General features: G+C 44.8%; 1 protein-coding gene across 2 annotated transcripts; it reads left to right on the top strand.

Annotated features, from left to right (window-relative positions):
* Nucleotides 1-13,895: 13,895 nt before the first annotated feature.
* On the top strand, nt 13,896-21,764 carry LOC120506903 (cytochrome P450 1B1). Of its 2 annotated transcripts, XM_039719017.1 has the most exons (4): nt 14,488-14,587; nt 15,345-15,498; nt 16,251-17,267; nt 18,875-21,764. In XM_039719017.1, the coding sequence occupies exons 2-4, from the start codon at nt 15,479-15,481 to the stop codon at nt 19,485-19,487; spliced, it is 1,650 nt and encodes a 549-aa protein (XP_039574951.1). In that variant the 5' UTR covers nt 14,488-14,587; nt 15,345-15,478; the 3' UTR covers nt 19,488-21,764. The 2 variants fall into 2 exon arrangements, with proteins under 2 accessions (XP_039574952.1, XP_039574951.1); XM_039719018.1 differs by lacking the exon at nt 15,345-15,498 and having other exon boundaries at nt 13,896-14,587.
* Nucleotides 21,765-22,717: the final 953 nt, after the last annotated feature.

Genomic DNA, 22,717 nt, shown 5'->3' with positions numbered 1-22,717 from the left:
CCCTGAAGAAAGTCCAAGTCAAAAGAAATGCTACTGCATATGCTAAGCCAGAGAGGTGTGAGGAGCACATGAAGAATCTTATTGGAATACAGAAATGCCTTGTACCAAATCCCACAACAATCCAACATTTCATGTGGTTATAGAGAAAGTATCTGATAATTGGGTGCAGTAATTAAATGAGCCCTCCACATCTGCTATGAGCAGAGGTGTTTACCAGGGATGTGGAGCTACTGCACTTGCAGCAGCTGCAGAAAGACAATTTATCCTAGTAGGCTCAATATTTCTTTAGAAAGACTCTCATCAGAGTCTTTCACATCTGCCCACTTTACAAAATTGCCCTCTTTCTACTTTCTGTCCCAAACAGCACAGCTATTTTGAATGACAAAATATATGCCACTGAAATACCAGAGACATTTTCTGAAGAGCTGGAATAGACATTACTGAAGGAAAGAAGTTAAAGATGATTTTGATGATGATCCTACTGTATACTCTACCCAAATAAACACTGCTGTATTTTTTCAAGCATCAAAATAGACTTGCTGGGAGATGAGAATGAGAAGTCAGGAATTAAGTGTTTTCCAAGAAGATGATAAAAATAGCTTCTGCTAAAGTAGAATAGCTGGTCCTGGGGACACATAAACCCACATGTCATTCCCATGAAAACAGGAAACATTTTTAATTATCACAACATTGTTATGACTATAAAACTAATAAAAGCAATGTAAATCAAAGGGTCCTACACATCCACATATTTAACTATTATAATTTCTTCTCACTGCATGTATTCAACTTTTTTCATTACCTCACAAGATCTTGCTTCAGGACACATAATATTGAAAAGAAACTCCTTCCTGCTTGGAAAAGAGAGACACAAGCTAATACAAACAGCAATCTTGGAGTGATGTGTCACAAGATTATCCTAAAAAATAAAATATTTTTGTTATAGTGACTTGCACTTTTTTTGAGTACTCTGTCCTGCTTTAGAGAAAAAGCAGCACAGGAGAATAGCAAGGTACCTGGAAAAAAATGACCAAGAATCACCATAACTCTGGGAGCTTTAATTTACAAGGAGACTTGTGGGCTCTATCTAAAGAAAACTAAGGGGAGACACCATGTCAGATTTCAAATGTATTCAAGACTGCAGACAGAAGAATTTATTCACTGCATCTTTAATGAATAAAAAGTTATGTGTCTCAACTGCAAGAAGGAAACCTGAAGCATGACATTTGGCAAAGGGTAACAAAGCCCCAGATGTGCTGTCAAAGGACAGAGTGGGATCTCCAGAGGGAAGGGTTTTCAAGAGAGCTCAGACACACATCTGCTGGAAACATTACAGGCATATTTGATCCAGGTTTGGCAGCAACAGGGTGGTCTGTGTTATCCTTGGAGATTCTCCTCAGCCCTCCATGACTCCAGATCTGTAATTCTTGTTCTTGGCAATTTCCAGCTGTATTTTTCAGTCACTTGACCTCCTAGGCTGCTTGGTCCATCTTGTGCATGGGGACACAAAGCCAAGGAACAAGAGGTCCCAGTGGGGAGTTCTGTGCCCTCTGGATGCTCAGACATGCATTGCTGGTACTGGCAGATGTGCACCTGCAGCCAAGGTGTGTCTCCAGGTCTCAGCAGGTGAACCACGCAGGGGTTTCCTCTCCCATGAGCCAGGCATGACCACATCCACAGCAGAGTTGGAGTCATTTGTCCCAGATAACAACCTGGCAGGTGTAACATAACACGCTCTCCCTGACCACACGTGGAGTTGACTCTGTTTTGCCACAATTCTTTTCCTACCATGTTTGCTGTTTTAAATCTCTGTTTTCTTGACAGATTTCCCAAAGGAGTTTATAAGAGATGCCAAGAAAATGTTTCAAGTAGGGTGAGCCAGTATCATCAGCCAGCCTCAGCACTTGGCATTAAGATGGAAGTAAGTGTGGTGCCTAGCTCATATTAATACAGGTCTGACTTGTCAAAACAAGGTTTGGGAATAAGCAGAAGCAGGTGCATGTATTTTATTCCTCCTGGTATAGAAGATGTTGGGATTTTTTCTCACATTTTCTTAGTAAGACGAAAAATCTGTCAAATGTTATCCATACGTGGAAACACTTAGCAAGTTATGCCAGAATGTAAAAAGATACTAGGTATAAAAGGTAATGCCAGACAGAAGTATGAAAAAGGAACATGAATAAGTAGATAAAGTTCAGGACCAGAAGTAATTAAATTTGGTTTTATTGCCAAACAAGTAAAAAATGTGAGGGACGGCCTCTGGAAAGTCCCTAATCATGTGGTTTCATTGTTTTGCTCTCTAAAATGGAATTTTAATAATTACCCACCTCATAAGTGTGCTGTAGTGCTGTGTTTAAGAATGATTGCGAAAGGATCTGTGATTAGCTGACAAAAAAATGTTGTTCCCATCATTATCACTATGATCTGTGCACATTTATGCAAATACATCTGTGTCCCTAGGTGATTTATTTCAGATGCTGGCTGGAATTTAGATGTAATAACTCCTTACACTTAAATTGTTTTTCTATAGTTAGTACAATGGATTGACAGAGTTACTTATACTTATTACAAACTGGTTTGCTGTATAATCTGGACAGTTGCCTAATCTTAAATCAAGATCAAATAGGGAAGAACCAGTATAAATTCATCCTGTAATATGTAACAAGGATGCTGCAGAGCAAAATATATTGAGGTGGGGTACATTAAAATCACAGGAAACAACTCTTTTTTATATATCAAATGTTGGCTTAACAAACAGAATCCATGTACTCACCTGTTGAAATAATGATTTCAGCTGACCTTGATGGAAGAGGTCATTATTGGAGGAATTGTGTTCCATAGAGAACAAGTCAGGCAACAACTCAGTAATACAACTCCACAAGCCAAGCTTACTTGGAATATCTAAAATACCTGGGCTGTAAAACTGCCATGAACTTGCTCTGTCAGTTCAGATTAGTCCAGATTATTCTAAAGATGCTGGGTCACCTGTGCAGAGGTAATGTCAGATTGGATAGGATTTCTTTTCATATTGCTCTTATGGGTACAACATCTCCCTGTGCAGCTGGCATAAAGAGCAAACACTGTGATGGGATGAGTTTATTGTGCCAGATGATCTGATAGCACATTGAGGTGGCGTTACTGTGCACCCATGGATCCCACAGCTCAGCATGCCAGGAGATGGCTGGCCAGGGAGGAGGGTGCAAGCTGTGTTACTTTGGTTTCCAACAATTAAGAGCTTGAAGGAGATCTAAATAAAGGGGTTGCAGTTGTTAATGTTACCAGAAAGGAGGACTGCTCATCAATGTGAACATTAAAAATCATAGCAAAATCATCTAACAAGACTGTCAACTGATAGAATTGAAAAAGCACTCAGATATGAGTGACATTACCAGGACAAAGGAGAGTCAGCTTCAGAACCCTGCAAGAGAAAGCACAGAGTAGGTAACTCCCTGGCTGCTTCCACCTGCAGTGTTTGGGAAAAGTGTATTAAAGTGCACTAAAGTGCACCAGGGCACCACCATCCCTGCTCTGCAAAGATACCACGGGCCAAACAATCCTGGAATGAGACACAGTTTAAATTCATTCACACCAATCAAAACAAGATAGAAACATGTATCCGACAACAACAGCAGAGAAACATTTTTCTAGCTTGGCAAAACCTCCAAAGACGAGCCTTTTCCCCTTTGTGCCTTTTCCAGTGCTGTCTTGGTACCAAGTTTTTCTTACATTTACCTCTTGTAGTGTAGTGTAGTTTTTCTTACATTTACCTCTTGTAGTGATAGTGTAAGTTCTGGCTGGACATCCCTGAGAGCTAGAAAAAACATGTTTACCTCTTGTGTGGTGATAGTGTAAGTTCTGGCTGGACATCCCTGAGAGCTAGAAAAAACAGCTTCGGCCCTTGTTACTTTTCAAGATATCCACCTAAATACCGGAGTCTTTATCAGCCTAAGCAAGGCAAAGGGTTTCCATCACTTAAACTTTGCTACAGGTTTCTCTTCAATACACTGCTTTCATTAACTAAATTTGACAAAGTTCCCAGATGTTTTTGCAGAAGCTGCCTTCTCAGGCAAGGCTGCCATTCAAGGACATGAGTATTGAAACTACTGACCATCAGATAGGCACCATGAACCAGTATCATTTGTATCTGGTTTTCTGTGCTGCTATTACTTCATCTTGTTGGTGTTCAGCCTCCTCTGCAGCATACCCAAATCACTTGGAATGCTAAGCTTGTTCCCATGTTTGCAGCCTGCTGAAGCCTTCCTCTCTAACTTGAATCAATGTGAAAATAATTACTTAAGTCAAATGGTCTATCATTTATCTTGATTGGAATAACTTTAAAGAAAATGTTATGCTGCTTAAGTCAGTGGGATAATTTAGAAACTATGGAGTTTGTCAAGTTTTTTCAAAACCTGCTGCCATGCAAAAATGTTTTATATAAGATTACCATGATTGGCATGATCACTTTTCCACAAGAAGTATATAAGCAGTGATGCTGCAACTAGTCCTTAGTCACACCTACTGAACTATTTGTACTTCCCTCCTCTCTCTCTCCTGGCCTGTGCACTTTTGGGACTGACTTCCCACTTACCTCCACGGCAATAAGTGCCATGCAGGCAGAGCTCTGCCCACTTTGGAAACTGCAGCAGGTTGTTACTGCTACCCTATTTTTACTTTTGTATTGTTTCAGACTTAGCGTCCATTTTTGTGATCCCTATAGAGCTGAAGATGACAGTAACTGGTTATGTGACCAGAGGTTTCCTGTCTGGGAATTCAGAATTTTCTGAAGATAGAAGATGTAACTCATGCTTCAGATTTGCAACCTGATCAAATGCAAATGCTGAGTATTAGATAGATATCCTGAACTAACCTCAATCACTCTACTTTCATCTACTTTTTATCTCCAGTAGGACTTCCTCTTGCATGTACAAGTGAAATGTAGGCCTGCTGCTTCCTTAGTTCTCCATATCTGCCTCCCGACACTTCTCTTCCAACAACACAACTCAGGATTACTTTAATGAAGGAAAAGGAAAATATTTTACTATGCTTGTCACATGCTCTTTCACAGCCTGTATGCTGGTGGGCTTTCTTGCCCAGGGGGAAGGGAAAGGTCAAGGCACAGAAATACCCAAGTCTTCTTCAGCTTTCGCGCCAGGATACAGTTTATTAGCCAAACATGAAATTCATAAAGTAACACAAAGTAAAGCTATTCCCTGACCCAAAGGCAGCTGCAGGGGCTCCCAGGCTTTCCATGCCAGAAAAAGGGCACACATCTTCATCTAAACCCCTGATGAATCAAGTGACAGGCAGGCAGCCTGTAACCCTTTCCTGACTGTTTAACCCTGTCACAACAGATTTGCTGTTGTGATTGTTTCATTCCAGGGCTGGAGTAGGCAGTTTCACACTTTTTCAAATTTCTAGGTGCAAAAATCTTCAAGGTTGGTTTGAATTTTTGTTTTGGTGGTTTTTCGAGGGTTTTTTAGAGGGAGTGGGAGTGGTTTCGGTTTTTTGGGTTTTTTCATGCATCAGTGCTTTCGTCAACATTACGAAATTTTGCTACGCTTATTAATAAACAGGTTGTGGACAGCAATATGTTTGGGGGTTGGCTTTGTTTGGGTTTTTTTTTTGTTTGGTTGGGTTTTTAAAATGAAAATCTTTGCTCCTCAGAAGAAGCCTGTAGAGACATTTACATTTTTATAAATATACTGACCCCATAAAGACCAACTGTGTTTAAGAATTCACAGCTTTTGGGAAGTTGTTGTTAGATGTGAGTTTTTCTACACTCATTATAAGTATCAAGACAAATGGGGAAGAATTAAAATGCAGATATGCAAAACCTATGGATTTTGGATTCTTAGAACCAAAAACCAGGGTAAATTATAAACTAACAAGGAAAAAAAACCGTTTTTAAAATAAAACATATTCCTCAAGAGGGCAGCTAAGGAGGATTGCAAGCAAGAAGCAAAGAAACCCCCCACCGCCAAAAAAAAAACAGAGGAGAAGAGGGAAAATCAAATGGATTTATTTTGAATAGATAAATGCCTTTTGCAAGTAGACCATGGTTGCCTGATGATTGTGGGCTGGTGAAGGTGGAAGGCAGAGTTGCATTGCTTGACTTAAAAACACAAGTAAAAAGTCAGTCCATCAGTCATTGTCCTACAAATGTAAACAACATTTTCTTGGATGCTGGCTGTACAAGATCTGTCTTAAGCTAGAGAGCAGTAGAACAGATACTGGGCAGATCCACACACAATGATCACTCCTAATTTTAGGTGGAATCTGAGGCAAAAAAGATTAAACTTACACAGAGGTCTTGTAACAAAAGGTGCATCTTGTTTTCCGTTATTTTAACAAATATTTTATGATGCCCTCATTTGTAAGAGTAGCACTTCACTTTCTGTACCTTTTCCTGCTGTTTCTGAGAGAAGAGTGAGTAGAAGATCTGTCCTTTAAATCCCATAAAGCTTAATTTAATTCATGTTGCTTTCAATTCCCTGGAGATAAGAGGTGGAGCTGAGAATGAATGGGATCCTTTCCCTTTCCTCAACCTCCAAACAAAATGTGTAATTAATTCCTCCGGTGCAGTCCTTAACACTAGGTTAAAACGCATAGCAGCAATAAAACCACTGGAGTTTAAGACCACAAGGTTAATTTGTCTGGCAGATAAGGACATTTCCTTTCTGCTTGAAGACTTAGCTAACTTGATGTGAAATCACTGAAAAGAAATTCTTAGCAAACATCACTAGGCTTTCCCTGTGAGTGAGTGAGTGAGTGAGTGAGTGAGTGAGTGAGTGAGTGAGTGAGTGAGTGAGTGTGTGGGCTGAGCACTGGAGCCCACATCTCCTTGCTGTAACTGTGCTGTGTCTTCTGCTGTAACTATGCAGCCCATGAGGGATGGATACTCTTTATATCTTGCTGAGGGAGTTTAGGTCAAATGAAACCTCTCCAAACTGTGTGGGGGCTGAGTCCCGTTCAACAAAATGTGGATCCCCTCTCTATCCAGGCCCCCACATCTCAGTCAAGGTGTGCATCCCCACACACTCTGCCCTGACTCTGCTGCCATTAATGATCTCGTTTGTAGCTTCCTGCTCCATTTCCAATCTTCTGCCTACCATGCAAGAGTATGCACAAACAGGCAGGTGTAAATATTCTACCTGTCTTTTTTTTGCCTAATTTTCATAAAGTGTTCATGATCAGTTGCAGGTGCAGTTGGAAACAAACTACAGCCTGGAAAATGTGATCATACATTCCTTGCCTGAAGAAAGGGCAAGACTTGGTCTCCACACAAAATTGCAATAGAGGCCTTTACATAAATGGTGGATTAATTAGGAACCAAATCAGGTTCTGTCACTTTAAAACTTTCCTCCACCCTCCATCACCTCCATCCATCAGTTGCCTGCAGCATGTATATTGAGGAATCGCGTGCAAACCTCACCATAACCCAAGGCTTAACATAAACTATGCTCTTTCAGGTCATTGGCAAATAACAGGTATATCCGGTTGTGCCTTTGTACTTGCCTGCACGCAAATTAAAAGCGCATGTAAAGTTACAATAATCAAAGTCAGTCAGGGGGAAGGGGAGGAGAGCAGGGGGATAATAACCGGGGGATCAGGTTATTTATCTTCACAGGGAAGCCACTGAGAGAAATCTCCTTGCATGCCATTTACACCTCAAAAGAAAGATAGGGGCAAATCTGGCTCTTGGCCAAAGCCATCCCCTACAGCGCCCTAAGCTGTGCCTAATCCTGTCTCTTCCCTGCAGCTGGTACAGACGCTGTTACCTCCGCTGCTGCTACTTCTTCCCCATGGTGCTGCACAGCATTTTAAGCTTCCTCCTTGGCTCCAGGGTGAGTGTTTCCATGGGAGACAACAACAGCCAGGATGGACTTTAGGTTCTCCTCATTGGAAGAATTTTCTTCTCATGGTCTCAGCTACTGCTACTGTCACCACCTCCAGTGCATTGCTGCTTCTGCAGCTGCTTCAGCCCTTATTCCCTGACAGAGCCAGGCTCTTCCTGCAGGGTGACTCTGCAGCTGCCCAGCCACCCCAGGGCAGGCACAGGCTCCCACACTGTTCTCCCTTCCAGAGGAAGCCATCAGCCACCCTGAGCCTGGGTGTGGGTTGCTTGGGAAAGGGAAGAATTTATGGCAATTTTTTCCCGTCTTTCTCCTTTGGTGTACCATGAGATTAACAGGCATTAGCAAATGCCTCTTCCCGGAGTACCATGACAAGATGAAACCTGCCCTGACTGGCACCTGCAGTCTGTTCCCTTATGGTCTTTGATCTGCCACTACTGAAGGTTAGAAGACATGAATGGCTCAGAAACAGACACTTCCTTGGGTTTGCTTCCAAATGCTAGGAGCATGTAAGTGTCAAAACCGCTTTTTCTCCCTGAAAAATTTACTGAGGGACAGAGGAAAATTTTTTTATTAATATTATTCTTATAATTGTTACTTGCCTTACAGAAGAAGTCAATCATCTTGCTCAAGATTGTAGCCCTTACCTAGAATAGTTTAAAATTCTCCTAAACTCAATTTTCCATCAATGACCACAGATACCACAAAGGGAGTTTCCCTTATTCCATTGGTTTGAATATACATTCTCCAAATCTTTGTTCAAATTAAAAAATGTAGAAACAAATAACTCCCATTTCCCTTACCCTGGGGAAGAGCATAACTAATTCTATAGGCTACGGTATTACCTGCATACATCCCAGTCCCAAGTATTTGAGTAATTTCATTTACCACTGAAATGCAGTTACCGCTGGAGGCAAATGCACCAAACCCTTTCACAACAGAGCAGAGGAAGCCAAGAATGCCCAGTACAGAGGGATGTGCAAACATCAGCTGAATTTAATCAGCCAAATCACAGAAGGTCCTGGTTCAGATTCGTGCATTGTCACCTGACAGGATACTTCAATTAAGTCAGTGTAGCATAACCACAGTTTCTGGTGGATGAACTATCACTCTGCAGCTTTTTCACAAATACTATTCAACACTTTATTGACCTACAGTAGTGGAAGGGAGAAGGAGGGGAGCATGTTTCCTGACTCATTTGAGCAGGGCTATCTAAGAGGTGACATTTACAAGCAACTCCTTGACTGACATGAAATTTATTAGGTCCGTAACATGAACCTCCTTTGGGAAATCCCAGCTAAAGGCCTGTCTCTTCATGATTAAAAGCTAGGGAAAGTCCTCATGATGGAGAAATTATTGCGTTCCTCTTTGGTTCAGCTGCCATCTCGACAAACAATTTGTGCCCAGTGCCACATCCTCTCTCAGAGCACCTGAAAACCTGAAAGCAGCAGTACTAAGGATAACAATGTTTTTAAATGCTGAAAACTTCCCATTAGAAAATTTTCAATTTTCTAGACAAGAAATTACTCCAGGTGCTATGGAATGCATGCCAAATAGTACAAGAAATTTCAACATATCCATGACCACTTGTTCTGCTGTCAAGCACCAAAAATGGCACACACTAAACACAAACTGAAGAACCCAAATTACCAATATTTGTATCATGGGAAATGATATTTGTGTCATAAGAAATTATTGGTTGGGAAGTGGTGAGATGAACATTTATAGGCTGGGATAATCAATGGCTTGGGGAACAATATGGGAAAACCCATATTCTCATCAAGGAACTGCAAGTTTCTTCATTCATCTGCAAGTGCCTACTTGCACAGAGTTCCCTTAGCTGTAAACTCTGGGTTTTCCTTCACTTATAATATTACCTTACTTTAATAATCTGGTCTGAAATTTTCTATGCAAATATATATTTTATATATTTTACAGACCTTTAGAAAAGGTCTGTCCAAAACCAGTTGAATGTATTTATGAGAATGAGGAAAGTGTTCATTTTAAAATAAGAAGTGGCATTTTCTTTGAAAAATTTTGTCTAATGCTCTAATGCAGGGACTTGACATTTGTTTGGAAAATGTCTTTTTTCCCAGATTTGTGCCTTGTGGTCATCCCTTGATAATTCATTCAAATTTGGACAAATGTCCAAACTCTAAAAAACCGTGTTTTGCACATCCATAGTAAAGACTTTTTGGAACTTCACAGGCAAATCTTCAAAACCTTCACTCCTACAGAATATGCTTCTGTCTGTGAGGGAATTAGACTTTGCTTTTAGCTGTAGCCCAGGACTGTTTTGAACAAGCATCTGCCAATACTCTGAGCATACATGTGCACTGGCGCTTTCTAAAATGAAAAATACTGAAATCTTGGAGTTAATAAACCAATTGCACTACAAAATTTGTATCGCTGCTACTAATACAATACCCAGAAAAGTCTGGAAAACAAAGGAGAAATATATCACTGCTTGTTAACATAACTGCTTCTATAACTGCTTTGTCCTTAGTAATATTATAATTTTAAAGCTTTGAAGTGACCTAGCACATCCTAAAGGTTATAAGATTTAGATACTTCAATGAAAAGATGGACATTGGCAACACAGCTCTTGGTGCTGCAAACCTCAAAACCAGTGAGGATGCAGAGGTGCCAGATGTCCCTGGGAGCACCCCTGCTGCTGCAGCAGGACAGTGAGCAGGCACAGTGGTTTGCCCACACATCACATTTGAGGGCAGATGCAATAATGCTCACCTTGAGCAGTGTCTAATCTTTCCTAAATGTCATTTAATCCATTTACTTCAGATTACTTCTTTCAGAGCACTTCAAAAGAATTTGTATAGTGACAGTAAAAAGACACACAGAAAATACCATGGATGAGGGCCCAACAGTGTGTAAATTAGATTTTGCTCTTTCGCCTTGTAGCAGAAGCCAGTTTAAAAAGACATCTTAAAAGATATCCACAAAGGTATCAAGTCTGTGTTTTCCTCTCAAGAAAGACTAAGCTGTATGGTTTCATCTAATACTGTCAAGAAAAGGCAGCAAACTTTGGAAAGAAATACTATAGGAATCAGGCAAAATTAGAAGTTTCAGAATCAAGTTTTATGCTTGAATTAAGTATAACATCATATCCTCATTTCTGTAATCATACCTGTGCATTGCCTGTGTGGAAGCAGACCACAATGTATGCCTTTAATTTCTAAGTAACGTGAAAAATGCAAACAGATGGAGAGGCTACAATTCAGTCTACCACTGAACTGAGCCCCAGAAAATGCTGGGAGGCTCCTTGCCTTCCCACAGCAGCTGTGGGAATTTGGCTCAGAATTAGAAGCCAAATTTAGAGTTTTCAATAGCAAGGCAGAATTGAAAATGTGAGCTGGGATGTCAGTGGGAATGCAGGGAAGAGTGAAAGTCCAAAGAAAGCTGCAAGTTAATGAAGGTTAAGAATGTGATATGCAACCACAAATACATATGTTTTAAAAAGCATACCACAAATGCTTTATTTTAGGCCACAGTGAGTGGCCTAAATAAATAATCCTGAATTATGGAGCTGCAGCTGGCTCCTATGTATCGCTCTGGGTAGCACTGAGGATGTGGCTCCTTCTGTTTTGCTTACATCTCAAGCTTGGCATGACCGGAAATGTGACAAACTGAGCCAAACCAAGAGCCTGCATCAGAAATGATCTCGCTACCATCCACACTTGTGGTGCTGCTGTCTCAGGCTGGCTTGAACACTGAGCACTCAGTGCACTCTGGTGACCACAGAGCCAGCAGCCATGAGGCTGTGGCTGGACTGAACACAGATCTTTTGCTCCAGATCTGAAACTACTTGAATCATAATTGTAATCCTGCATCACATGGGATCACCACATAAATGTACTCTGAGTGAGCTGTTGCAAACACAGAGGTGTACAGGTTCCTATTCTGATTGTAGTCTGGCTGTTGTCGTGATTTGAGACTAGAGCTGAACACTAGAGGTATGTCAGTACATCTGTACAATTTTAAGCAGCCTAAAACAATAGGATATTGCACTTGGTTACGTTTCCAAGAGATTTGTGTTTTACAGTTATGCTATTTGTTTATTCATCTTATATTGCACATACTTATATAGTATTGTGCAACACTCAGAATCAGACAATCAGAAACAACATTGCCAAGGTCTGTTTAACAAAAAATGGCTTGGATCACTCTACAAACAGTAAACAATTTGTACAAGCTCTATGCTGAAGCAATCCCAGGATAAAACATTGCTCAACTAATCCACCTTGGGATTTTGTAAAATTAAGAGAGAGGAGGAAAAGACCCATAGTCCCAGGCATGGGAAAGAGAGAAATCTAGTGTGGGAGGGCTCTCCATGGAAAGATGCAAAAGGAAGAGGTAAGAAAAGAAAACAGAGCAAGGTCAAGTCCATGAGAAATTCCAGCTGATGCTCGTGAGGATTTATGAGCAGCTTACCAGTATTCAAAAGCAAAGACAAGGGCTGCCTTGGTTAGAAGTAAAACTAAGAAGTGAGTCTTCAATACCTGGTTTAGGTAAGTAATTCTTAACACTCATTGAAAGTGTTAAAAATCTCTTAGGGGTTAAGGAGTTTTCTTGGAAGAGGAAGAACATGGCAGACATAAAATTTCGCTCTCAAAGGGCATATGAAGATTCTCTAGGTTGTGCAATTCCTCATCCTTTATCAAATTTTTACCTCCACAACAAGGATGCTCATCCACATACTTAAGCAACGTTATTCAGAGTCACAGAGGTACTGATATCCCCCATAAACCCTGCATCTCGCATTCCTATCAAATCAATCGAGACTTTTAAGAGATTAGATCTGAATTCCTCTCCCTTGATCCCAAACCAACTCACTTCAAGCCCTTGAACTCCTTTTCTTTACCATATATTATATAAAATAGGGTTTCCTAGACCTCAGAAATAATTCCTTTTACTTGGCATGTATTTTCAGTGATTCAGTCTTCATTGCCCAAAAAAACTAACCAACTCAGGAACCTGGGACTGGTTTAAGTAGATCTGCATCTCAATTAAGTCCCTAGAATGGGGAAAAAAAGAACATACATTCTCTAAGAGCAATTCTGAACTCCTATGCTTCTACAAACAAAATAGGTGAGAAGAATAAACACAGGGGTGGACAGGAGGGCAATTTGTAGAATACAACAGAGACCAAGGGACTAATCAAAGCCACACAGAATCAGAGCCTAAAAACTTGGGTGAATGTTCAGTGTATACAGTCAAAAGACTGTAATAAATGCAATAGGGATCCAAAGCTGTAAATAGTACAGGGGGACAACATGCTACTATCACACCAGAAGAAAATATCTAAAATAGGTTTTCTTTCTTTCCTAATGATGACAGAACTCCTGAAGACCAAAGAGAAGTGAAATAAGAAATAATTAAGATTTCCTTAGAGCATTAAAAAAAAAAAGCACCAGGATTTATAACTCCTAGGCTCCTGCCTTAAATTTTCAGTTTCCAAACCATGATAGTAGAAATGTAGTCTTTTCTCTGTACTTCCTGCAAGCAGCCAGGAGCAATCCAATTGCAATACAACTAATTTAGTTGTTGATCCAAAGAAAGAGTTTAGGGACTAACTAATGAGGAGTTTGGGGACTAACTAATGAGATCTGGAATGCCTGGAGTTTAGGCAACTTTTTAACACAGTTATCAAGAAAAGGGCAGATTTACCTGCTGGCAATAAAAAATGCCCAGCATTATAACATAAAGCTCAGGTAACTGATCCAAGCTAGTCCTGACCACCCAGATCCAGTGCCTGGAACAGATCTTCTGTTCAGTGGCAAAAGATCAGTGCCACCCAGATCTTTTTCTGGAACTTTGCCAGAAGACAATGTCCATGTCTCTTCTTTGACACAAGACAGATGAAGGAGGGAGCAGTGACAACTTTTCCATAGCTGAGTGGTTATTGCATGTGAAATTTGGGTTCAATCTTCTAATAGTGATGAACTAACCTTGGTCCCATAGGGATGGAGCTATCTTTGCTTTTTTTTGAGGCTGGTGTATATGTGCAGGACCCTTCAAGTTCACCCTAAAGTGGGGCTGGGAAAGGGAAGCTCACTTTTCCCAGCACTGCTCAGAAAAAGTGGTTTTGACACCTCTGTTACTTGGCAATGACAGGAACAAGCACCAAGCCAACAGACGATCCGAGGCTGATGCTAGTCTGAGCAAGAAGGAGCATCACCATCTGGAAGAGCCTGGGACAGTGACAACATGCAGGATTACACTTTTTACCAAAGACAGAAGCAGTAGCAGCCTGGCCAGGACCGGGCTTACACCCTGAGCTGGGCTGACTCCCAGCATCTAATTTTGTCTAATCCCTCAACGCTACCAAAACATCGAATTTTCTTCTCATGACGTGACTGTAAAGAATCTGAAATAAATGTTGCGTTTTCATATTTTTCTTGTTACTGCAAAAATGACAAGAACAAAGCAAAGTCGTTCTGTTTTCTTGGGGAAGGATTTCCTCCGTCTCTGCGGGTTTTGCCGTCCCAGTTCCCCCGGGGCGCCGGAAAGCCCGGGGGTGCTCGGAGCGCCGTACCCACACGCCTCTCGCCAGCTCTCCCAGTGCGGGCGGAGGCGCCAGATTTAAGAATAAAAAGGAGCCGTAAGCGGGAGAGCAGCGAGCGCAGGGCGGAGGCGAGACCGGAGGGCACCGGAGCCGGCCGGGGTGCGAGCTGCCCGGGGCTTCCCAGCCGCATTCTCCCCGGAGCTGGTGTCAGGTATTGCGAGGAGGGGTAGGGGCCCGGGAAGGAGATGGCTGGAGGCTTTCCAGCCCCGGCTCACGCAATGCTAACTCCGCACGCAACGGGGAGGCGACAGGCGGAGGAGGGGAAGCTCTTCGGCTTCCTCAGCCCCTAAGATGCAGGCGAGACTTCGCCTCCCGACAGCGAGAGCTGCGAGCCCGCCCGCCACCCCTCTCCCCTCCCGGCACCTCCTCCGCTAAAACTTTTGGCCCCGGCCATAAAAGCGTCCGCGGCTCAGCCGCTCCGCTTGGCGAGGGCCCAAGGGCAGCTGGCAAATAACTGCGACCCCTCAAGCCAGAGGACGGGCCAGGCAGCGGCGATTTGCCAGCGGGGCCGTCCGCGTCCCGCCCGCACCGCACCGCGCACCGCGGATGCCGCGGGTTTAAAGGCGGGAGTGGCAATGCCAGGCGCCCGGGGTGGCGGCTCCGGCTCCGGCTGAGCCTGCGAGCAGCGGGCCGTCCTCTCCGCGCCCTCTGAGCCGCTCGCCTTTGCTCCCTGCGGCGGGCTGGGCTGGCCCCGTCCCGTCCCCGCAGCCCAGCAGGCGGGTGGGAGGGAGAGAGAGAGGGAGGGGGCGCAGCAGCCCGCTCGCTCCCGGTCCGCGGAGCTGCTCGGGGCAGGTGGCTGCCTTGGGGAGAGCTCCGAAGGGTTAAAGAGCAGGGAAGGTGATAACTGCGCTGGGATCGGGCGCAACTGGCATTTGCCTGCACATGACCTGCCAAGCTCCGGGTGACAGGTACCGGGGCTCTTAATGAGTTTCCCAAAGGCTTGGATCTGAACGCCGCCGTCGCCGCTCTCCTCGGAGCCGCGGCTGTCCTTTAGAGCTGCCGCCGGCTGCACAGCTCCTCTCCATCCTCCTCAAGGTCTCGGATGGAAGCAGCGTGCAACAGGTCAGTTCTGCTGCAGGAGCCCGCCGCTTTTTCACCCCTTCATCCTCTCGCTGCTTCTGAACGGCTGGAGCGGGTAGTCCCCGGGCTCGGGATGGGAAGCGGGACCAGTCAGCACTGCCAGGCGGAGTCCGCAGGCATCCTCCGCAGCCCATCCCCGGCGCGGCAGACCGCCAGCCTGCGATGCTGCGACGGGCCCGAAGGTGCGGGGAGGAGGGAAGGGCTCGGGACGGAGAAGGCTCCGCGGCCGCGTGCGGAGGTTTCTCCGGAGCAGCGGGAAATTCCGACAGTGGGGCGAGGAACCCGTTTCTCGCAGGGGCTTTTTCGCCGGGGGGAGTGATGTGCAGCGCCGGAATTAACCTGTCCCCGACGCACGGCAATTGCCTGCATCTGCGGAGGCTCGACAGGCGAGAGCATCCTCCTGCTTTTCTGTGCGCCTCTCTCAGCCGTGACCTGTTGGATCTGTCGCTGAGAACTTTCCTTACCGGCGAGAGCAGCGGCTTCCCCGCCAAATACGACTTCGATCTCTTATTAGGAGCTTGCCACTTGATTATCGATTATCCCTTGTTTTTCGCACAGGGCTTTAGGCACACGAAGAGCGCATAGCAAGGACTTGCGCGAGCGCTGGGACGGGTGCCGGGGCTCCCCTCCGCCACACCAGCGGGCCCCGCCCGGGCTTCCCCTTGCCCGCGGGACCTGCAGGTCCCCCCACCCCGCGGGGACGCTGCCCGCTGACCTTTCTCTTTGCCTTGCAGCATGGCCCTCGAGAGGCTCGGGGAAGCGCTGCGCGGCATCCCCCCCTTGCAAAGCTCCCTCCTACTCCTCCTCTGCCTGCTCGCCGCCATCCACCTGGGCAAGCTCCTCCTGCAGCATCAGCAGCGCCGGCGGCAGGGCCTGCGCCGGGAGCCGCCGGGCCCTTTCCCCTGGCCCCTGATCGGCAACGCGGCGCAGCTGGGCAGCGCCCCGCACCTCTCCTTCGCCCGGCTTGCCAGCACCTACGGCGCCGTGTTCCAGCTGCGCCTGGGGCGCTGGCCCGTGGTGGTGCTGAACGGGGAGCGCGCCATCCGCCAGGCCCTCGTCCGGCAGGGGGCCGCCTTCGCGGGCCGCCCGCCCTTCCCGTCCTTCCAGCTGGTGTCGGGCGGGCTCAGCCTGGCCTTCGGCGGATACTCGGAGCTCTGGAAGCTGCACCGGCGGGCGGCGCACGCCACGGTGCGCGCCTTCTCCACGGGCAGCCCCGCCACCCGCCGCCTGCTCGAGCGGCACCTGGTGGGCGAGGCGCGGGCGCTGGTGGCGCTGCTGGTGCGCGGCAGCGCCGGCGGCGCCTTCCTGGACCCCTCGCGCGTCCTGGTGGTGGCCGTGGCCAACGTGATGAGCGCCCTGTGCTTCGGCCGCCGCTACAGCCACGGCGACGGCGAGTTCCTGCGCATCGTGGGGCGCAACGAGCAGTTCGGGCGGGCGGTGGGCGCCGGCAGCCTGGTGGATGCGCTGCCCTGGCTCCAGCGCTTCCCCAGCCCCGTCCGCGCCGCCTACCGCGCCTTCCGCGACCTCAACCGCGACTTCTACGGCTTCGTCCGCGGCAAGTTCCTGCAGCACCAGCGCAGCCTGCGCCCCGGGGCCGCCCCCCGCGACATGATGGACGCCTTCATCCGCCTGCAGCGGGAGCAGCCGTGGCTGCAGCTCGAGCACGTGCCCGCCACCGTCACCGACATCTTCGGCGCCAGCCAGGACACCCTCTCCACCGCCCTGCAGTGGCTCCTCATCTTCCTCATCAGGTATGTGCCGGCGGAGGCGGCAGCGCACCGCAACGCCCCACCGGCCCGGGGTGGGGGGACATGCGAGCCCGCCCGGGGTGCGAGCGCCCGCCAGCCCCGGGGGACCCCCTTTAAACTGCACCGCATGGGCAGAGGCGCTGCTGGGAGCGGCGGGAGCAGCCGGCCCGAGCCAGAGCATGGAGCTCCGAGCCGGGTGTAGCCGAGGGCGCGGCCCCGGCAGGGACCCGCCGTCGGGTCGCGGTCTGCGAGACCGGGCAGCGCCAGCCCGAGCAGCGCCGGGTGCCTCAGCGGCCTCCGATTAACTAACACGGAAGCTCTGGGAAACCTGCCAGGAAGAGATAAGGAAGTATAAAAGAAAATAAATCCCACCCTACTCAGGCGGTCGGGTTATGGTTTATAAGGAGAGGCTGGCAGAAAGGCAGCCGAGTAAAACCTGAAAGTAACAGATTTTAGCAGGTCAAGATCAAGCAGATCATAGGAACAGGATAACAACCGCTTAAGCGCGGTAAAGAGTTCGTGCACCGCTTTACAAACCCGCTATTATGCTGAGCTGCCGCTGTGTGCCTTCCTTGCCATTGCGTGACTGGGCAAGGCAGACCCCTCGGGCAGCGGGCGGCAGCGCTGCCCTGGCACCGGCCTGTCCGCCGGGACACTCAGAGACGGGACGTGGTTTAAGAGAAGGTGCCATTGCACCGACTCGCTTGCCTATCCTGGCTTTTCCTTTCATCGCCTGCTTAATTTGTAGGCATTTGTAATGCAAACATTATCTACTCAGTCGCTTCTTGAAAAACGGGCAATTATTTAACACTCCAGCAAAGGGTGTGATGCCCCAGTGTTCACGTAACTTTTGGGTTTCTCCCCATTTCTCATGTTTGCCCAGCATTTGACATGTGAGTCTGCTGCAGGAGGAAAAAGCAGGCATGCAGAAGAGAAACTTGAATACTTAAAGCAAATGAAGTCTCCTGGGCAAAGACAAGATGTATTAACATTTTGATCTTATTTGGTTACTGTGTAGACTTCCAAACCGTCCAGACTTCAAGACAGCTTTAAATACATAATTGAGAAAACTTAATTTGATATTAATCAGAAAATGTTTTCTCAAAATAAAAGTGGGAACCTCATAAAGCCATTCTGACAATTTAATAATTGGGATTTTTTTTTCTAGCTTAGAAACCTCAAGGCTTTCAAAGATGAAATATGTCTAGTGATAACAAACTCCATGCTAACTTTTAAAAGTCGCATACAGAGTTGGAAAATCAAATTCTTGTTCCCATGGAATATGCAACACTTAGAAGAGACAAGTAATTCTAGTTTTAGAATAAATTTTCAAAGTTGGATCAGAATATTCACTTTCAGCACACTTTAGGTTATTTTTTTTTTATGTTGAGAATCAGTTATATGGGATATTAAAGTAAAAACTGAGCAAATGTAAAATTACACCAGTGCACAGGAAGGTTTCTTTTTTCCAATACATTTAAACTCTGCTCAAACTGCATAATTTAGGATAGCAGTGAGATTCTGTGAGAAATATTTGCAGCAAGGATTATTTGTAAGAAAAATTCTTCAAAAGTGTTATGTACCTGCACACATCTTGTTTTAAATGACAGGTATCCGAAAGTGCAGGCTAAAATGCAAGAAGAAGTGGATAGGATTGTTGGAAGAGACCGTCTGCCGTGTGTTGAAGATCAGCCCCACCTGCCCTACATCATGGCTTTCCTGTACGAATCCATGCGTTTCAGCAGCTTTGTGCCTGTGACGATCCCACACGCCACCACAACCAACACCTTCATCATGGGCTACCTCATTCCCAAGGACACCGTCATCTTTGTCAATCAGTGGTCAGTGAATCATGACCCAGCAAAATGGTCCAACCCAGAGGATTTTGATCCAACAAGATTCCTGGATGAGAATGGGTTCATCAATAAAGATCTTACTAGCAGCGTGATGATTTTCTCCTTGGGAAAGCGTCGGTGTATTGGAGAGGAGTTGTCCAAGGTGCAGCTCTTTCTCTTTACCTCCATACTGGTGCATCAGTGCAATTTTACTGCTAATCCAAACGAGGACCCTAAAATGGACTTTACCTATGGGCTGACCATTAAACCTAAGCCATTCACCTTGAATGTTACGCTTAGAGATACGATGGATTTGCTGGATCAGGCGGTCCAAAGACTGCAAGCAGAGAAAGCAGCCAGTGAAAGTCAGCTGTCAGCAAATGCCTAAGCAATAAACCTTGCATCTACAGATAATCCCCCTCTCTCTTTTTAGACTTATATAACTCATATCTTGTTCTGGTGATATTTTTGGTACATAGCCAATACTACACGTTATAAAAGCAGGAAGAAAAGTTGCACAAGGTATAATTCAAGTAATCTTTTTAATTCTAGAAGGAGAGCCAGGGGAACAATATATTAAATGATAAAACATATGCAATTTGAAAGTAAGCCTTTTCTTTTCTAGCTTGTTCACAGAAGTTGTCAATGTAAAGTGCTTTTTATCTACTGACTGGTTGGAGCATCTCCAGGAACTGTCTCTATAATCTTTTCCATGTCTCCATGTGCTATGCCTTAACTCTTAAGTTTGCCTTCAGTGACTGCACATTCAGAAATGAAATCTCTTATTAAAAAACATACAAAAGCAGTTGCTCAGAACATTGCAGCCTGTTTCTGAATTGACTCTGCTGGAAACTGCCATAGGCTCATGGCAACTCTGCTGTTCTGGCTGCTGGGATGTATGTTAATGCCTCAATAATATATGTTCACATGATTTTTGGTAAAATGGCAATGCAAAGTCTTGCCTTCAGCATTCCAAAATGTTTACATAAATGCCTAAAACAATAAAAGTCTTGCTTGTAAGCATGTTTGAAACTAAAATTCATGTCTTATATGAAAATTAGCAGAATGTCCTAATATAGTAACTTTCCACAAAGTTTTGAAAGATCAGAATTTCTGTCACTAGGTGGCAAGGGTGATACAAATCATATGCTAATCTCTTCATCAGCATGTTTAGGAACAAAGTAAGTATTTGAATTAGATTTCTAAAGGTACAGCTGAACTTTTTGTTTCTTTAGGAAGGAGTTAATATGGTTGTCCCTAAGCACATAGGTAAGTCTAGTAAAATCCACATTGGCTAAGGTAGGTAGAAGTGAGATTGTGGGGGTTTCTATTAAAATGTTAATGCCACAAGCCTCAAGTAAAGCATACAGCAAATAATACCTCTACTCACCAGTCATTCTGTTGAGTTAAATAATATATCTGAAAATCAACTATTTACTTTTAGTACAATTTGTTTGGAACAAAGTCTCAGAAGGAAAATTAACATTACATGTCCTAATTAAAGTACCCATTAACTGAACAAAAATTACTTTTACAATATTTGTGAGGCAAAGTTCATAATTTTTTTTAAATACCTCATTTTAAAGTAAAACACACATGAAACTTTATAACGTTGAACCTCCAGCTAAAGTTTGTTTCACAAAGCTGCATATTTCTCTAGAAAGCAAACAGCCCTACACAAGTGCCTGATTTGAAAAGTGTTGGGCACTTCTTTGGAGCTGCAGATCACCTTCAATTACACATGAAATCCATCAGACATGAGAGCACCTCACGTGACTTGCTGTGCTCAACAGAGTACCAGATAAGGTATTAGTAGAGCTAGAAAAACAAGGTTACAGTGCTGCACAGTGAAGTAGCTCTGCTGAGACCTAAGCAAGTGAGGATTTGCACTGTGACTTCTGATAGATGGCCAGTCTTAGTCACGCTGGCAGCAGGGACAGAGCTCCTAGTGGCACTGGGAAGAGCTGGCTTAACAATGCAACCCTGATCTTAAGTACAAGCTTTGCTGCTGATTTCAAAAACCTGAATCAAGCCTACAAGCACTGCTCTATAACCACACACAGTAATAATGAACCTGCTTAAAGTCTCTGCCTTCATATGGCATCTATCATCAGTTTTAGAGCTAAAAACAGCTTTCTGCTGCATACACATGAAGTAACCTCAGGTGTTTTTCTGAATTATGTACAAGTTTGTGATATCCCAGAACTTAGCCTACATCTGTGAAAAGCTTTATAAGATACTCAGCATTTTCATATGGAGATCTACATTAGATCAAATGCTAGCAAGACAATTTTTCTTGTACCTTTGTAAGTGCTGTTATTAAAACAAATAAAGTATGTAACCTACAGCTGAATAGTTATTTTAAAGCAAGGATCATCAATTCATATTTTAATAAAAAATGTCTTTTGCAATTTTTTACCCTTCCAAAAGCTTTAACTCTGCATTGGCTACTAGTGCAAAATCCATCCACACTGCTCATGTCAGTCAGGGGGTTACACACCATATAGCTGTTGGTCACATAAAGCCACATGTATTCTGTGAAGTTATTCAAATTTAGTAGCACCTATTTAGAATGTATGCAGTCATTTAGCAAGCTAAATTCTATGGTAATTTTGAGATGTATCATTGTGTTAGCAAAATATTAAATAAAATTATTCTTACAGTACCATTGCTTAGTTTATATACAGCTTACTAACATCAAGATAAAGAAAATTATTATCCAAATTGGAAAGTATTATTATTTTAGATCTTTGACCATATACTTTACACCTTCTTCCCATTCCTGGATTTTAAGGTTTTTCCTTCATGCTGCCCTTACAGCTTCTCAGGTCTGCCTGTCTTGCCATCTGTGTTCAACTTCCTAATGCTCCTTGCTAAGAACATTCCCTGCTGCTTGCCTCAGGACTGATCTGAATTCTCCCCTGTCTTTTGCTTTTTTCTAATACCTGTTAATCTCTCCTCAGCCTGCACAATCTCCTCTGCTATGTCCTTTCCTCTGGCATTTCCTTTTACTTCCACCTTCCCTCTTTTCAAGCCCACAGACTGGTTTTCCTTTCTCTGTTTCCCTCCTATACAGAGTGCTGGCATCTATATACTCCTGACTCTGGGGACCAATTTGTGCTCTTTTGGCCTGGGTACATACTCAGGAGTGCCAGGAATGGAATTCTCAGGGCCAAACAGGCCTTGACGTGTCCTTGCAGAGCAACCTCTCACAAAATGAAGGCAATCCCGTGGTGAAGGGTGGCTGTTACTGCAAATGTAAAGCATTTCTTCATGATGAAGCATCTCCCCCATCCCTTGGTCTTCTTTTCCTCAGTCTGCTACACAAGCCTGCTTACTTCAGAGCTGTCTTAGAAATGACCACATTTTCCCTAACCCCAAGGGAGTGGAACAAGGTCTGGGTGGGACAGGAGGCTGGGCAGACTGATAAGCAGTAGTTTCCTTCTGATTTGAGATATTTTTAGCTGGAGTTTCCCCCTGTGGGGCAGGATCTAAGCTCAGGCTGAGCTGGTGAAATCAGGAGCACAAGTTGAAGACAACTTACAAAGTCCTCCTGGGAACAGCCAAGGGCCTGTGGAGTAGGTGTAGTGCCCAGGCAGAGCCCGTGCAGTGTGTTCA

This window comes from Passer montanus, unplaced genomic scaffold (assembly GCF_014805655.1).
Source record: "Passer montanus isolate IOZ18808 unplaced genomic scaffold, ASM1480565v1 scaffold40, whole genome shotgun sequence".
NCBI classification, from domain to species: Eukaryota; Metazoa; Chordata; class Aves; order Passeriformes; family Passeridae; genus Passer; species Passer montanus.
Note: the sequence above shows the minus strand (reverse complement) of the source record. Positions and strands in the feature narration are given on the sequence as shown.

Bases quoted from the DNA above. Each gene is read 5' to 3' on its own strand.
- LOC120506903 (XM_039719017.1), top strand. From the start codon at position 15,479: ATGGAAGCAGCGTGCAACAG. The intron at 15,499-16,250 runs GTCAGTTCTGCT...TTTGCCTTGCAG, and splicing joins ATGGAAGCAGCGTGCAACAG to CATGGCCCTCGAGAGGCTCG. The intron at 17,268-18,874 runs GTATGTGCCGGC...TTTAAATGACAG, and splicing joins CTCCTCATCTTCCTCATCAG to GTATCCGAAAGTGCAGGCTA.